Source organism: Physeter macrocephalus, chromosome 2 (genome assembly GCF_002837175.3).
Source record: "Physeter macrocephalus isolate SW-GA chromosome 2, ASM283717v5, whole genome shotgun sequence".
NCBI lineage: Eukaryota > Metazoa > Chordata > Mammalia > Artiodactyla > Physeteridae > Physeter > Physeter macrocephalus.
The window spans coordinates 22,297,559-22,313,458 of record NC_041215.1 but is presented as its reverse complement, the minus strand read 5'-3'; the positions used below and the strand labels follow the sequence as shown (position 1 = coordinate 22,313,458).

The following is a 15,900-nucleotide window of genomic DNA, read 5'->3' as shown; positions in this document are numbered from 1 at the left end:
GACACACAGACACGCAGGTACACGAGCCTAGATTCCCACCCTGACCTGTCGGGCCCCAGGGCATCCATGTTTCTGATGCGCTCCCTTTATATTGCCTTCCCCTCACTGGCAGCTGGGAGGCTTGCCCTCTGAGCCCCCTTCCCTTCCACACCTCCCTGTGTCTGCTCCTGCCCAGCTCGGCTCCGTGGGCCTTGTGGTCTGGCGAGAGCCCCCCTGAACCCCTTGGTGCCAGAAGGGAAGGCTAGAGATGGGCCCCCATCTACAGGTGAGGAAACTGAGGTCTGGAGAAAGAAGGGACTGACCTCTGTGTGGGTGCCCCAGCCAGGACAGAAGCTCAGGCCCCCAAACTCTCTGCTGCCTCCTAGCTCTTCCACGTGGGCCAGCCACTTCAGGCCACTTCTGGGGCCTCTCCCAGCCTTGATGTCTTTATCTATGAAATGGGGTGACAACTCCTAAAGGACTGTAGTAAGAATAGGGTGACAAAACCTAAGGCAGAGGTGGGCATGGGGTCAGGGTGGGGCAGGGGGGGCCATCAGGGGTCACCCAGGCATCCCCGGGGGCCTGGGGTGTGAACAGAAACACTGTGGGTGGAGTGTGGTCCCCCACCTAGGGTCTCCTGCTTGCACAAGTGGTCCGTGGAAGAAAGCCACAGGTCCAAGACCCTGATTATCCGTGGGAGCGAGTGCACACCTGGGGTTCTGAGAAAATGGTCTATCTGGGGCTGTGAGATCTGCCAGGCACAGCCAGGACGGCAGTCCTAAGCTCTGCTTTGCCATGGTCCACCCCCCCTTGCCTGTGGGAAGAAGTGCCCCCTTCAGTTATCGCCCCATTTTCCCGTGGCTGCCCCCTTGAACTGCAGGCCCCAGGTGGAGCCATCTCTGGGATGCTATCCCCACTTCTTCCACTTGTCAGGCCTGTGTCCATCCCCTGTGCCACTGTCTTAAGTCCCAGCTGCCTTGCCCTACACTGTGAGCCCCTGGAGGGCAAAGCCACTGGGGACATCTTGCTCTGGGTCCTATAAACATCAGTGGAAGGAACACACAAAGGGTCCCGGCCTCTTTCTTGTCCTGCTTCTTGCCCACGTGCTGGGGTGAGCTGGGGCCTATGGAGGCAGCCTGCAAAGCACTTCCTGCCTTGTCTGGACTTGGGAGAGGCCAGGCACAGGGACTTGGGGAAGACCTGAGGGTGGGTGTGCTGAGATGGTGGAGGGTGGGGGCCTGCCCAGGTGGGCCACCCTCCTAGACTTTCAAAGGCACAGGAGGCCCCAGCCAGCAGGAATGCTGACAGCCGGCGCCCACCAAGTGCCCACCTGGAGTGGGAGTGGGCTCATCTGTTAAAGGAAGAAGCGGCGTCTCCTCTCTGAAGCCTGAAGTCATTACTCCAGTGCCCCTCTCCTCTCCCTCCCTCGGCCCACCCTTGTGCAAGGGCGGGCCCCCAGAAGGGGCTGGCACAAGCTGGCACCACCAAGGATGGTCGGGCCTAGACCAGGGGGACGCATGGGGCAGAGACCAGCCTGGGGCCAGAGGGGCGGAGCCAGGCCTTGTCAGCCAGCGCGCGGAGGGGGTATGTGTTGCAGGTGGCCAGGGTGAGTATTCAGTCCCGGGATGGGGTCTGGGCCAGAGCCCCCGGCCTCTGTCCACACCCAGCTCAGGGCGGGTCACCGAGAAGGCAAGAACCCGTGCAGGAAGGCCGCCTGGAGGCCGCTCCTGCCACTGCACGGTCCCCGTGGCCTGCCTAGGAAGGGGCGGAGGCGTGGTCGCAATGGAGGGGACCACCCCATCGCCCCACTTCCCCGCGCCCGCTGCTTCAGACCTGCGGGTTGGGCGGACCCCGGGCATCTGCGTTCCTGGCGTCATCGATGACATTAAACAACTTGGCCAGGACGTCCTCGGGGGCTTGCCGAGGCCCCACTTTCCCCGTCTGCGCCCCAAAGATCCCTGACTGGCGCCGGTAGCGATGTTCCCGACCCCCTTGTCCTGGCGGGGACGGCCCACTCTTCCTCCCCAAAGCACCCCGAGCCCCGCCCTTTGTGACCCCAGCCCTCCTCACTCCCGAATGGGGCAAAAAAAGAGGAACGAGCGCACGTTAGCTCGACCCTAGCAGGCGGGGAGTCCTCCCCTCCCCTACCTAGCTGCGGGTCTCCGGGAGCGGCGAGGGGGACCCCCATGAAAGCAAGCGGGCGAGAGAAGGAAGGGGGCGCGCGGTCGAGCAGGGCCGCAAACTGGGGAGAAGAGGAGGGGGAAGGGTCGCGCACGTGGCCGGGGGCGGGGCTAGCCGCTTCCGCACCCCCACCGGGCCACGTGGGGAACGGACCCCTCCCCCATCTTGACCTGGGGCGCGCCCGGGCCGGGGTGGAAGCGTCCGAGGAAGGGGCGGGCCCCCGCCGGCCGCGCGCCCCAGCGTGGGGTGGGCGAGCCCGCGGGGAGGCAGGGCGCGCGCCGAGCAGGGAGGGGCGCGCCCTAGGGGGCGGGGCCCTCCGAGGAGGGAGGGGCGTGCCGGGACGGGGCGGGGCGCGCTCCGGAGGCGGGACCGTAGCGGGGACCGGGCGGAGCTTCCTGGTGTGAGGAGAGGGTGCTTGGGGAAGCGGACCAGGGGTGGCCGCAGGGGGAGGGGAGGGCCAGAGGGGGCTGGCTCCCCGGCCTGGCGCCCCGCGTGGGTAAGGAGCGCTCGGAGAAGGAGAGGAGGCGTACTCCGCTGCCAGAGTAGGCGCGCCAGGGGGCGGTTCCTTCGGCCCGGCCCCGCCCCCGGCGGCCGCGCGCAGCGGGCAGGGGGGTGGAGGGCGCGCCGGGCGGGGGGCGTGGCCGCGCGCCCCGAGGGGGCGTCCTCCGGGCGGGGCGGGCCGCGGCCGCCCCCGCGGGCTCCGGTGCGTCAGGGCGCGTCAGGCGGGGCGGGGCAGGCCGAGCGCGGGCGGCGGCGGCGGCGGCGCGCGCCGGCCTCCTCCTCCTCCTCCTCCTCCGCCTCCCGCACTCGAGCAGCCGCTGCCGGCCGGACGGGCGCCGCTCCCGCCGCCTCCGCTCCGCCCGCTCGGCCGCGCCGCCCGCCCCTGCCTGGCATGTCGGCAGCCGTGGCGTGCGTGGATTACTTCGCCGCCGACGTGCTCATGGCCATCTCCTCAGGCGCCGTGGTGCACCGCGGGCGACCGGGCCCCGAGGGCGCGGGCCCGGCCGCTGGCCTGGATGTGCGCGCGCCGCGCCGCGAGGCCGCCCCGCCCGGGCCCCCGGGGCCGCCGCCACCGGCCCCCGCCGTCCCGGGCCCAGGCCCGGGCGCCGCCGCCGCCGCACCCCACCTGCTGGCCGCCAGCATCCTGGCCGACCTGCGCGGCGGGCCCGGCGCCGCTCCGGGGGGCGCCTCGCCCGCCTCCTCTTCTTCGGCCGCCTCGTCCCCGTCCTCCGGCCGCGCCCCCGGCGCCGCGCCCGCCGCCGCCAAGAGCCACCGCTGTCCTTTCCCGGGCTGCGCCAAGGCATACTACAAGTCCTCCCACCTCAAATCGCACCTGCGGACGCACACAGGTGAGTCTGGCCGCGCGCCCGGCCCGCGCGAGGGCGGCCTCCCGCGCTCCCCCCCCGCCCGCCGGGACCCCGAAACTGCGTGGCGCGTCGGGGGCGGGGAGGGGGGCGCGCCCGGGCCGCCGCCGCGCCGGCCGGGAGGGCGGGGCCTTGGTGGGTGGGGCGCGCGCGGGGGGCGTGGCGGCCACGCGGTCGGGCGGCGAGCGGATGGCGGGCGCCGAGGCAGCGGCAGGGGCTCGCGGGGCGCGCGTCGCGGCGGGGTCCGCGGGCGGGATCGGGGCTCCCGCGCAGTCTCCTTCGCTCTCGGCCTCGTTTCTCTTTTATTTTCCGTTGGCTTCGGATCTGGTTGGTGGGTATCCTGGTCGGAGCGTCCAATTCTGAGGTTCTCGTTCTCTCTCCTGCCTTGGTTTCCTTCTCTGTAGAAAGGCAGGAGGAACCGCGCGCTGCCTCCGAGGTGGCCGCGAGGATTCACCCCAGAGAGCGGCGGAGCGCCTGGTGCGGAGCCAGGTTGGGGGGTGCCCGGCACGTTTTCTCTTTCTTTATATGTATTTTAATAAGGCGGAAGGCAGGGTTGGGAGTGCGGGTTAGGGCTTGAGTCTGGGGAGGAGGGGGACCTCTGAGGGTGTCACGTCCTCAGTGCGTTTCGCAGCTTCCTGGGTCACCCCCACGCCCCCGCCTGCAGCGGGAGCCGGGAAGGCTTGGGGGCGGGGGAGGGTTCCGCGCGACACTGTCACGTCTCACAGCCGAGCCGGGGGCGGGGAAGGGCCGCTAGGGAGCTGGAGGCAGGGGGGCTGTGGCCACCCTTTCACTGTGTCACCCCCTCTTTTTCCTCCTGTGGGTCCCCCCAGTCCTCCCCACGGAGTCCCACCCTCAACCCTGAGGATTTTCTCTTGGGCTGGGGGTCTGGGGATGGTGGGCCTTGGTCACCAGCCAGAGTTTGAAACATTGGAGGTGTTCCTTCTGTTGGGAAGGGCAGGGGAGCTGGGTGGGCGTGCACTTGGACTTGGTGGTTCTGTCCGTTTCTAGCTCATTACCTACCGCCTCCTGGCTGCCTTCTCCTGAGGGCCGTTGTGAGGGTCATGTCGGGCAATAGGGTGCATCAGCTTGGCTCAGTGGACACGCTCCCACTGTAGGAACACGTGGAGCGGGTGCATAGAAGCGGGGTTGGGCCTAGTGTTGTGGCAGAGACATGGATGGTGTGACCCCTGAGAGTGGCTCAGACCCCCTAGTGCTGTAGTTTGGCTTGTTTTTTTCCACATTCTTTTTGACTCTCTGGGTCTGGGGAAGGGGGTGGCCACCCCCCTTCCCACGGTGGCTCTGTAGGGACACTTCCCCAGGGTATCCTGGGATCCTTGAGAACCTCCGTGGGCCCCCAGGCAGTACTGGCCGCCCCCCTAAGCCTTTGGGGGAGAAAGGGCTCCTTGTCGAGGGCCTGGATGTCAGTATTACTATTCTAGTTTTAAAGAGAAAGCGAGGCCCAGGGGACTGAGTTGGGGTGTCCTAGTGATGGGTTGGGGAGGGCAGGGTGCCATCCCCCCATGCCTTGCTCCCTGGATAATAATGGTGCTGGGCACTGGGGTGGGGATGCTGCTCCTGAGAGTGAAAGTCGTGCACCCAGGCACTTTTGGTTCTGGTTTTGGAGGGTTCGGGGCACCTTCGTGCTCAGTGATTGCTAATTCAGCATCTGTCTAGTGCTCAGGACCACCAAATCCTACCCAGGGTCTGTGTCAAGGCCTTTGTGTTTTACCAGCCCCCAGGGGAGGGGGCAGCTGTTTTTATGCCTGTTTTGGGGTGGGGAAGCCATGCTTGTCTTGGACCTCTTGTTGCCCACTGCTGGGGGCAGGCCTGGGGAGTGATCTGATGAGGAGCTTTAATTAGATGATGGCCGTCTGCTGCGCTGTTGTCCCCCGAGGGCCTTTGGGAGGGAGTCCCGTTCCACCCGCCTCTGCCTGATGACCGCTCTCCTCTCTGTAAAGTAAAGAGAGCTCCCATCCTGGCCTGGCCCCATTTTACAGATGAGCAAGCAGGCCCAGCAGGAGCCAGGCGAGTTGAGTGTGGCGCCTCATCATCCCTGCTCCATTTGGCACAGAGGCTTGGGGTGGGGAGACCAGGAGGGGCGATGGGGTCTTTCACAGGGCCACCCAGCTGTGGGGGAGCGGGGACGGCTGTCCTCCAGTCCCCTGTGTCTGGCCCGCAGCCCCTGGCCCAGAAGGAGCTCTCCTGCCTCCAGTGTGGGGCACGGAAGGACTGGGAAGCTGCAGGAGATGTTGACGCGGTTGCCGTGGATACCGAGAGGGAGAGGGAGGGAGGTGGGGCGGGGGCGGAGAGGCTGGCAATCTACTCCTCGCTCTCCCAACCTCCCTCGTCTCCGGATTGCTCCCCTGCCCCAGAGCCCCCAGTGTCCAGCACCTTCTGCGGGGCTCAGGCCCCCTCCCCGCAAGGAGTTGAGATCTGGAAGTGGGGCTGTTAGTCTAGGGTCTTCCCTTGGGCCCTGCTGACTTCGGGGCCGGCTCATTGTCTGTGTGGGGCGTCCTGGCTACTGTAGCGTGTTGAGCAGCCTCCCTGGCCCCCACCTGGAGCACCCCCCGTTGTGACAATGACAAATGTTCTCAGACATCATCCAGTGTCCCTTGGGTGTTGTGGCAATACCTCCAGCTGAGACCCCCTGTAAAACCCTGTCTGCTTGAGCCTGAGCAAGAGTAGCTGAGCCTTTACAGTGTGTGAGAGGCCCTGTGGGGTGACCCAGTCCCCGTCCCCCGCGACTCATGGAACACTGGGGGGACAGTGACAGCAGTGGTGATGGAGGAAAGGGCTTCCTGGAGGAGGAAGAGGCCTTTGAGCGGGGTCAGATGCAGCAGGGGAGGGTGTGTCCCAGGGGAGGGGACAGCACCCTGGCTGCAGGGGGTGGGGGCAGGGGCCCTGGGGCGTGGATTTGGAGGGCTGCAGCTGTGGTGGGTGGGAGGTGGGGAGCGGGCAGAGTAGGTAAGTGTGCCCTTTAATCCCAAGGGCAGGGTGGGGGCGGGCAGGCCCGGCTTTGCAGAGGAAAATCCGTTTATGGGGAAGGGATTAGGATCCAGCAGAGGGATCGAGGAGGGGGGCCGCTGTGTGGGAGGGAGAGCGGTGGGCCACTGCACGAATTGGGTGGGAGGGACAAGGCCCAGGACTTGGGGGACAAGAGGCGGCTAGGGTGACCTCTGTTTGCCGAGCGGCCTAAGGGGGTGGTGGTGGTGGTATTCTTTGCTGAACAGGCCCCCAGGAGGAGAGGCAGACCGGGAAACTGAGGCCCAGAGGGGAAGTAGCCACCGCACCCCCCAGGGCTGTCTGAGTCAGCAGATCCCACCTCCACCCCTCGCAGAGCTGTGAGCGCCCCTAGTGCGCCAGGTGGGGCGCAGGAGACTGGTGGCTTATCTGGGGGGCCAGAATGGGGCAGTGCCAGGGCGCGGGGTAGGGTGCGAGTGCCCAGGACTGCCTGCCCCCCCAGCCCCCTCCTCCCGCAGGAGGGTGCAGCGAGCAGCTGGGACTGCTCACAGTGTCGGTGCCCCAGCTGGGGGGCGGGGGAGGGTGCCCCCAACCTTGCAAGGGGCGATAACCACCCCCCACCCAGGCTCCCTGATAAAGGTGGCCCAGATGGCCCGGGAGTTGGCACACGATACCAGCCTGAGGAGCTGGCCTCCCGGGGAGGGAGGGGGGCCACCCTCACCCAGTCCTGTTTCCAGAACAGTGGGGCTCCGGAACACACATGCTCTGGGGGGCCTGAACACACAGGCACTGAGTGGGTCATCACCCCCGATGCTGAAGATGTCAGTCCGGGTGGGGAAGCAAAACCCAGGGCAGCCTGGGTTCCCCGGGAGGGAGGAGAGGTGTGGGGTGGCAGGTGGCCCGCTTTTTATGTAAACGGGGGTAGTGGTAGCTCCTACCTGGGGGATGGGGAGGTAAACCAGATGACGCACCAGCAAGCTAGCTGGTTAGCTGCTGCTGGAGCTGTAGCAACCTGAGTGCCATTCTCGGGGCTTGTAGACGCTATCCACGCATGTGTTAAGCACCCACGGTGTGCCAGGCCTGTGCCGTCAGCTTTATGGTCAGGTGGGGGGCACATATCATACCCAGGAGAGACTAAGTATAAGCATAAGAAAGCCGAGAACGGGGACAGTGGGGGGGTACCCCAGCAGGATAAGGAGAGTCTGCTCTGAAGGGTGACGTTAGCACAGAGAAGGGACGGAGTGATGGGGGAGAGGTTCCAGGCGGTGCATGAGGAGCTGCTACCGGGGCTGCAGAGAAGCGAGACCACAGTAAAGACTTCAGCTTCTACTCTGAGCCAGGGAGCAGAGCAGAGCATAGACTGGGCGGCCCAGGCACCCACCCATGGGCTGCCGCCCCACTCCCGGCCTGAGCTGGGGGCTGGAGCCACGAAGAGCCGGGGTTGTTGGGCGGGGGGTGGACATATTTTGAAAGGGGCTCTGATGGGATTTGCTGCCGGGTACCACGTGGGGAGGTGAGGGCCTGCGAGACCTCTGCCTACGGTTTTTGGTGGCAACCGCAGAGCAATTGAAATGGAAAACCTACAGGAGGGGCGGGGACAGGGAGAGAGATGGGGGTGGCTAATGTCTAGGGAGTATTTAAGATCCCAGAGCAGATGAACTTCGCTCGGGTTGGTCTTTGTTAAAGCCATCAGGATGGCCAGCCGCAGGGACCCTGTGCTCTGACCCCCGGACCTCACCATCAATTTTCAATCCTTTTGGCTGTATATCCGTACTGTCCTTCGCGGCCTGCTCAGGCCTATCTCCTTTGGGAAGCCCCCTGCCCCCCCACCTGCTGCAGTCCCAGCCTTCTCCAGCTCTCCTGGGATGCTACCTTACCTGGGCCCCTCCCCCGGTGCAGTCCACCTGGTAGGTGGGCATTTGCACAAGGGTTGGCTGCGGGCCACACACCCCCCCCTTAAGTTAGTGATGACCTCAGGAGGTCACAGTGAAGGTCAGCTGTCAGACCCTTGGCCCCCAGCCCCAGCACAGGGAGGTGGGGCACTGTCCCCCGTGAAGGCCGAGCACAATGAGCCAGGCCTGGCGCACGGTCGCCAGGACCTCCTTTCCGGCCGTCCTGAGCTCACCCCTAGTCCCAGCCCAAGTCAGAGGGTCAAGTCCACCGCAGCCCCGCCCACCGCATCCTCCTCCGGCACCCAGGTGGACTCAGCAGACAGGCGGTTGCACCCGGCATGCCGGCTCTGAGCCTCTGAATGTTACCCCCCTCCCCGGCCAGAGGACTGAGAGGGTGGCAGGTCCTGGCATCCTGCAGGCATCCGCCCGACATTGTGGGGAGGGAAGCCTGCGCGACCCGGGCCCTGCCACCCACGTGTGCACGTGCGCTGTGCTACCCAGCAACCGGGCGTGGGGAGGGGTTGGAAGGCGGCCAGCCGGCGAGGCGACCCCCGGCCCCGGCGGGAGCGGGACCACGTGAGCGGGGCCGGCTGGGGCTGCGGATGTCCCTGCCGCCACCGAGCTACGTGCGGCAGCTGTGTTCCCGGCGGCTGCAGGCGTCCGGCCCCTGCGGGCACTGGCACCGCTCTTGCAACCTGCTGGTGGCAAAGTAGAGCTGCGGGACGGAGGGAGGGGAGGGGAGGGCAGGGCGGGAGGCGGGCCCCGCTGCCCTAAATGGGGAAGTGAGCCAACTGCGGGGCGCAACCCGCGGCGGACTGGCCCCCCTCTCCCACCCCTTCTCCCCGCCTGCGTCCTGCAAGATGGCGACAGGGCCGCATGCCCCTCGGAGGGGCGTCGCTCCCCCAGGCCCCCGTTTGCTTGGAAGCCAGCATCCCCGCCCCCAGACTTCGGCCCTCGGGACCTGTCGGTTCCAAGTGGGGTGGGGTGGGGTGTCCCTTCTGGGGCTGTTTTTGAGCCCCGTGATTCTATGGAGGACGTCCCTTCTGGGGCCCCTCCCCCAGTGGCTGCGGACTCTGCCTGCTGGATTGTTCCAGGGGAAGCATGGGGTGTGTGTGTGGGGGGCAGCCCCAGGGATTTGGGGTCACCTGTGGTCTTGGACAGTTGCTCTCCCCCCAGCACCATGATTGTGGCCGGTGACCCCTGGGAGAGGTGGCACCAGCGCGTCTGGGTCCCCAGCCTCCTGGGGCCTGCCCTCCCCCAGCCGTGAGTATAACTGACAGGTACCCCACAAGAAACTTTCTGGGGGAGGCTGCTGGGCTTTGACCCCCCCCTTTTCTGCCTTGCTGGTGGCGTCCGAGTGCGACCTGGAGGAAGGGGTGGGGGAGGGGAGGTTTTAGTCCCGCTCTCGGGCAGCCCCTCTGAAGTCCACTGGTGCCCCTCAGTGGTTCGTGATCCCTTCCCCCTCCCAGCTCTCTCCCCAGGGCGGGCCTTGAGCTTCCAGAGCAGAGATGTCACTGGGTCACCCTGAGAATGCGGGTTCCCCCCACCCCACGGCTGCGGGTCTGTCCCATGGCCCCCACCGCAGGCTCCTGGTCAGCTGTGCACGCCCCCACTAGGGTGCTGCTTTGGGGGTGCTTCTCTGATCCTCGGCTGAGGACACCCTTCAGTCTGTCTCAGCACCTCCCCCACCGGTGGGCGTGTTTCCTGAAGCAGGGTCAGCCTGGGTCACCGCAGTCCCCAGTGCTCGGTGTGGGCCTCCCAGTGTGTAACCTACCCTGACCCTACTGTGGCTCCCCCTCCTGCCCCCCAGCTGGCCTCCCCCTCTTCCTCTGCTGGGTTCCGTCCAGTGCCACACGGGGCGACCCTGCCCACGTGTCCACACTCTATGCACCCCCAACACACCCTGCAACCCCCCTGGGCATTGGGCAACACAACGCCTGGGGATTCCGGGGTCCCAGGTACCCGGCGCTGGGTCCAGAAGGGTGCAAACTCTTGGGTGCTTCACGGCCCCTGGGGCGTGGCGGGGGTCCCCCCGGGTCGGCAGGGGACACGCTGACAACACACACGTTGATGTGTTGATGAGGGGGGTCAGGTGACCCCCCCCGGGTTGATGAGGGGGGTGGCGGAGACCCCCCCCCAGGGGCTGGGCGGGTGGGGACTGGCAGGCGGGGATGGCGGTGGCCGCAGGGGCAGGATGGGTGAGGCCGGCCTGGCGGTGGGAGGGGTCTGCGGAGGAAGTTGCCGGTGGCGGCCCGCTCCTCCCCTCGCCTTTGCTCCGCTGGGGCGGGGCGAGTCCTGGGCTGCCTCGGGCGCCGCTCCCAGGGGCTGTCCCCGCCTCGCCTTGCGTCCCTCCGCACCTTGCAGAGTGCGGCCCCGGGGTTGGCCGGGGGTGGTGGTCCCTTCATATGTCCCTCTGCTCGTAGAGGGGCCACGAGGGCCAGCAGTGGCGTCAGGCACGGGAAGCTGCCCAGACGGTTCCCCCCACGGGGTGGTCATTTCCAAAAGGAAGGGGCTTGACTGGGATCGCGAGCACCTGGGAGCCCCCGGAATGCCCCCACAGGAAGGGCAGAAGGGAGTTTCGCGGGGGTGGGGACGGCAGGACCCGTTTGCATAAGAAGCCTCTCCGAAAACTCGACGTGCGTTCGGAGCGGACACGTGTGTGCCAAGTACACATGTCACCGAGGTGGCGCCGTCCTGGGGATGGGGGCGCGCAGGCGCGCGGTCCTGGGAGAACGCGGTCTCTGTAGATTCTCCCTTCAACCCATGGCAGCTGCTCCCAGTCTGATTACCATTAGTCGTAGGAAATAGAGGGGAGAGTATTCACGGGGGTTCGCGAAATGAGTTGGGGCCGTTTTCTTTAAACATCTGTACGTTTTAAATTCACGCCCAGAATTCAGCCTCTAGAACAAGTTGGGAGGGAGGACGAGGACCCTTGGGGTTCTGATGGGACTTCCTCCTCCCCCTCTCTCCCCCAACATTGACCGCTGTCTGTCTGTCCTCCGCCTCCTCCGCGCAGGTGAGCGCCCCTTCGCTTGCGACTGGCCGGGCTGCGACAAGAAGTTCGCGCGCTCCGACGAGCTGGCCCGCCACCATCGGACGCACACGGGCGAGAAGCGCTTCCCCTGCCCGCTCTGCTCCAAGCGCTTCACCCGCAGTGACCACCTGACCAAGCACGCGCGCCGCCACCCCGGCTTCCGCCCGGAACTGCTCCGGCGCCCGGGCGCCCGCAGCGCCTCGCCCAGCGACTCGCTGCCCTGCAGCCTGGCGGGCAGCCCCGCGCCCAGCCCGGTGCCCAGCCCGGCCCCCGCCGGCCTGTAGAGCCCCAGTCCAGCCGCCCTGAGCGCGCCCCCGCTGGGCCTGGGCATGGAGCACCAGCAACACGCCTGCTGTCCCGGCCTGGGGCGGGGAACGGACTGACCGCCAGCCCGGCCCCTTCCAGTGTCCCCCTGAGGGCCCCCAAGATGCCCTTGTCCCCTCGAGAAAACAAGGAGGGGTCTGAGACTGGACCGGGGTCATCCGGGCCTTGGAGTTTGCTCTCGGGAGGGGTAGTGGCCCCGTGTCTGTATATAGCCATGATCGTTAACTCTCTTCCCAGCTGTTAAACAGGGACCCCGGGTGGGTGGCCAGGAGGCGTCCCCCTTCCCCCTTCGCCACCTCCCTGCTTTGAGGGACGTGTGGGCCTTGAGGGGAGGTGGCCCAGGAAAGGCACCCCCTAACCGGTGTTCACACTTGGTCCCCAGGCCCCTCTGTCCAGGTTGGGATGAAGTATGCAAAGAGCCATAGGTGAACCAGGGGTTACTGCGGGCTGCCTCGTGTCCCCCCATCCCCCGCCCCGGGAGCCCCTCACCCCGCTGAAAGCCATTGGAGACGTTCAGGGAAACGGGGTGTGGCCTGGCCGCCCCCATTCGGGTACTCAATCTCAGGTGTCCACAGGTTCTGCCCCACTGCTCACGGGAGGGGCCCCTCAGCTCCCCAGCCTCGAGGGCTGGGTGGGTGGGGACGGGGGAGGTCGTAGGGTTTCCATAGGGGTACCGGTTTTGCTTCTGAGACTTGGGGTAGGGAGGGAGAGAAAGGGGGGTTCTTCCAAAGAGCAATTTGACTCACGGTGGGGGCGGGGTGCGGGGCGGGAATATCACGGGATGGGAGTTACTGCAGGCTTATTTATTTTCCTCTGTCTGCTGGCGTGGGGGGCTGCCCTGCTCCTCCGGGTGGGTGTGCGAGTGTGTCAGTGAGAGAGACTGGGGGGAAGCTGGCCCTCAGTTTGGATGGCCGGCTCCCCTCTCCCGAAGGGGAAGAGTCCCCGACTTTGGCCTTGTGCGGCATCACGTGACAATCAATCCCTCCACTTTGGGACCAGGCCAGCCTTCGGGCGAAATGCACCCCTTCCCCGCCCTGCGGATGGGGGTGAGGAGGCCTTGGCTCCATCCTGCCCCGGGTATGGCCACTGGACCAGCGGTTGAGGTCTCGCCCACGCGGGCGGGTGGGCGGGAAGCGGGAGGGCAGACCCCCGAACCTCCTGGGATAGCTCGATTTTTTTGGACCGGGTAGAATATTTTTTCAGGCGCCAATCTCTTCCTTGATCTGGGCCCTGGTGGGTGGTCTGTTGTCCTCAGGCTTTGTGGGTATGGAGGGGAGGGCCTGCGTGGTCTGAAATTAGGATGGGGAGGGACAGATGTGAAGACCCCGGCCCTGGAATGGGAAGGGACCCAGGCTCCCTGTCCCATACCCTGAAAAGGCCTATCCCGCCTTTGGCTGCACGAGATCTGTGGCACCCCTCTGTGTTCCAGAACCTTCCTGCCTCCCAGTTGGGGGCTGGGGCGTTTGGACGGCACTAGCGTGGACCGGAACCGGCCCTGGCAGGATCCAGGGACAGGTGCCTGGGGTCCTGGGGAGGGGGGCGGGGCTGTGGAGGATCTTCCTGCGGTGGTGAGATGCCTTAGTCCAGGGGGCAGAGGGCGGGCCCGGGCCTTATTTCCCTTTGTGTCTGTCTGGACGCCCCCCCTCATTGTCCCAACCCTGGCCGGTGCATGTCCGCAGGGGGTGGACTGTGGTCTGAGGACCCAGGGAGCTGAGAACTTGTCCCCTGCCCACCCCCCCCCGTGTCCAGGGGTCTGGAGGGACCGATGGTCATATTGGGATCTGGCTCCAGCCATTTTAGCTGTGGCCTCTCGAGGTGTGGGGGGGTAGGGTCCCAAGGGATTTGTGCTTTCGGGTGACCCCCTTCCCCTTGCCCTGCCTGGCCTCATCCTGGTATTTAATTAATTAAACATGTCTTTTTTAAACCCGATTTCCAGAGCCTGTGTGGTTTTTCCCATCGCTGGTCCGAGCCGGTGGGCCCTCTGAATGCGTCTGTCCCCCTCGCTAATGGGGTCCCCAGCCTCCTCTTGGGGAAACTGAGGCAGTGGGCTATTGAATCCGGGGACCTGGTGGCGGTCTTGGCAACGCCCCTCCAGCCCTAAGGCGCGGGCAGGGGGCTGCCCTCTGCGGCGCGTGCTGCGGTCCAGCGGCACCCACGCCTCGCGCAGCTGCGCCCCCAGCCCGCCTTCCGGCTCCGTTACCCGGCAACCGAGGCGCGGTGACACGGCGCCGGGGGGCGTCCGCTGCCCGCCCCCTTCCGGAAGCGGGGGCGGGGGGAGCCCGCGCTTCTCTAGACTCTAAAGGACTCGCGGGCTCGACAGGGCTCCTCCCCGGAGGTTCCCCTCGACCCCCTGCCTGGCTCCTGTGCCCATCGTCTGGCCGCTCCTGTATCGTATGCCTGCTGTATGCCGGCTCCCAATTGAGAGGGCAAGGGGCCTCGGGAGCGTTGAGAAACTGGTGAGGGCTCTGAACCCCTTCTTAGGAAAAGTGCATCCCAGGTTCCAGCGGTCTCCAGAGCCCGGAAGGCGTGTGGGACTGCGGTGGGGGGAGCGCTGACCCTCCCCACGGGTTTCCCCGCTTCCCGCCCCCGGGAAGGCGGCAGCCCCGCCATCTGGTGGCCTCCCCTGGTACTGCACCACGGACTCCGGCCCACCCCTCCCCAGGGTCTTGTCCTTGGGGCCGCCAAGGTCGCCCCAACCTGGGCACGGGGCCCTCGCCTTTAATCGAGGGTGGCCTCCCTCTGGCACTCCCCTTGTTCGCTTTCTCCTGGAATCTGGCCCGAAAGCCCGCAGATCTCTCTCCCTGGACCCCTGTCCCCCTCCAGCTCTGGCAGGCTTCTCTGCTCCTTTGTGGCAGGGTTCCTGGAATGCTGGGTCCACGTGGGCAGCCACCCCCCCACTTTAGTCTCTCTTGGTCGCACTCCCACGTGCCCTCGAAACAGCTCGAAGATTCCCCCTCTGCCTCCTGGACGCTTCATTGGCAGGTGGCCTCGGGGACCCCTGGCCCTCCTCCCCAGGTGTGCTGAAGACACCCCCTGGTCCATGCCAGCTGGACCTCACCCTCAACTCCAGGCCCGGGATGTTCTTACCCCTGCCCCCAGTCTGCCTTGGTCGGCTCCCTTTCATCACTGCAGCTTCATCTTTCCAGGTGTACAGGCCAAAATCTTTGGGGTCACCCTTGACTCCCCTCTTTGTCTCACCACCCACATCCAGTCCACCCGGAAATCTCCCTAGAGCTCTACCTTCAAAACATATCCAGAATCCACCCACTTCTCCCCCCTCCTCGGCCTCCACCTGGTCCCACCTCATCATGGCCCACCTGGACCAGCATGGCCTCCCCTGTGGTCCTTGACTCCCACCCTCGCTCCTGACAGTCTGTCCACCCTGTAGTGGCCACAGGGCGCCAGTGAGCACCCCTACCAGGTCCAGTCCCTCCTCTGCCCGTAGGCCTGCAAGGCTCCCACCTCCCTGGGGGTAAAAGCCCATGTTCTCCCCGTGGCCCACAGGGACCTACACGACCTGCCCCTTCCCCTCCCTGCCCTCCCCTCCTCCCTCTCTCCCCCTTGCTCACTCTGCTCCAGACACATGGACCTTCTAGCTGTTCCTCCAACATGCCAGGCCCGGCCCTGCCCCAGGGTCTTTGCAAGGGCTATGCCCTCTTCCTGGAAAGCCCCTCCCCCAGATGCCTGCTTAGCTTCCTCATTCCCTTCCTTAGAACTGCTCAAATCCCACCTTTCCCATAGGACTATGTGAACCACCCCTTGTCCCAGCCCCCTACCCTGTTCTACTTCCCCGCCATAGCACTTTTTACCTTGTATCAAGATATTTACTGATTTCCTGCTGTCTGTCTGTCTGCATCTGGAATGCTACAGCCACCAGGGTGGGGATCTTTGCTTTGTTCAGGAGCCCACACTCCTGTTGGCAGTGGAGGAGAGGCATTGAGAGACCCCTGGGGTGAGGGGTCTCAAGCCCGTATGTCTGCAGGGCCAGGTGGCTGAGGTAGGGAGAGAGGTGGGTTGGGAGAGGGGGGAGGTGACCTGTGCAGACTACCGCCTGCTCACTGTGGGAGGATCCTTGGTAATTGCCAGCTGGTGGACAGGCTGGGAATTGTAGTTGTATGTGACATCTCCCTACATTTTAAAAATGGGCAACAGGCAAATTTACATC

At 65.8% G+C, this 15,900-nt stretch overlaps 1 protein-coding gene across 1 annotated transcript; it reads left to right on the top strand.

Moving 5' to 3' along the window:
* The first annotated feature begins 2,961 nt into the window (after positions 1-2,961).
* KLF16 (KLF transcription factor 16) lies at positions 2,962-12,414 on the top strand. The gene is made up of 2 exons (XM_024134403.3): positions 2,962-3,509; positions 11,394-12,414. Exons 1-2 carry the CDS (start codon positions 3,053-3,055, stop codon positions 11,693-11,695), a joined length of 759 nt encoding a protein of 252 aa, XP_023990171.1. The 5' UTR covers positions 2,962-3,052; the 3' UTR covers positions 11,696-12,414.
* Positions 12,415-15,900: the final 3,486 nt, after the last annotated feature.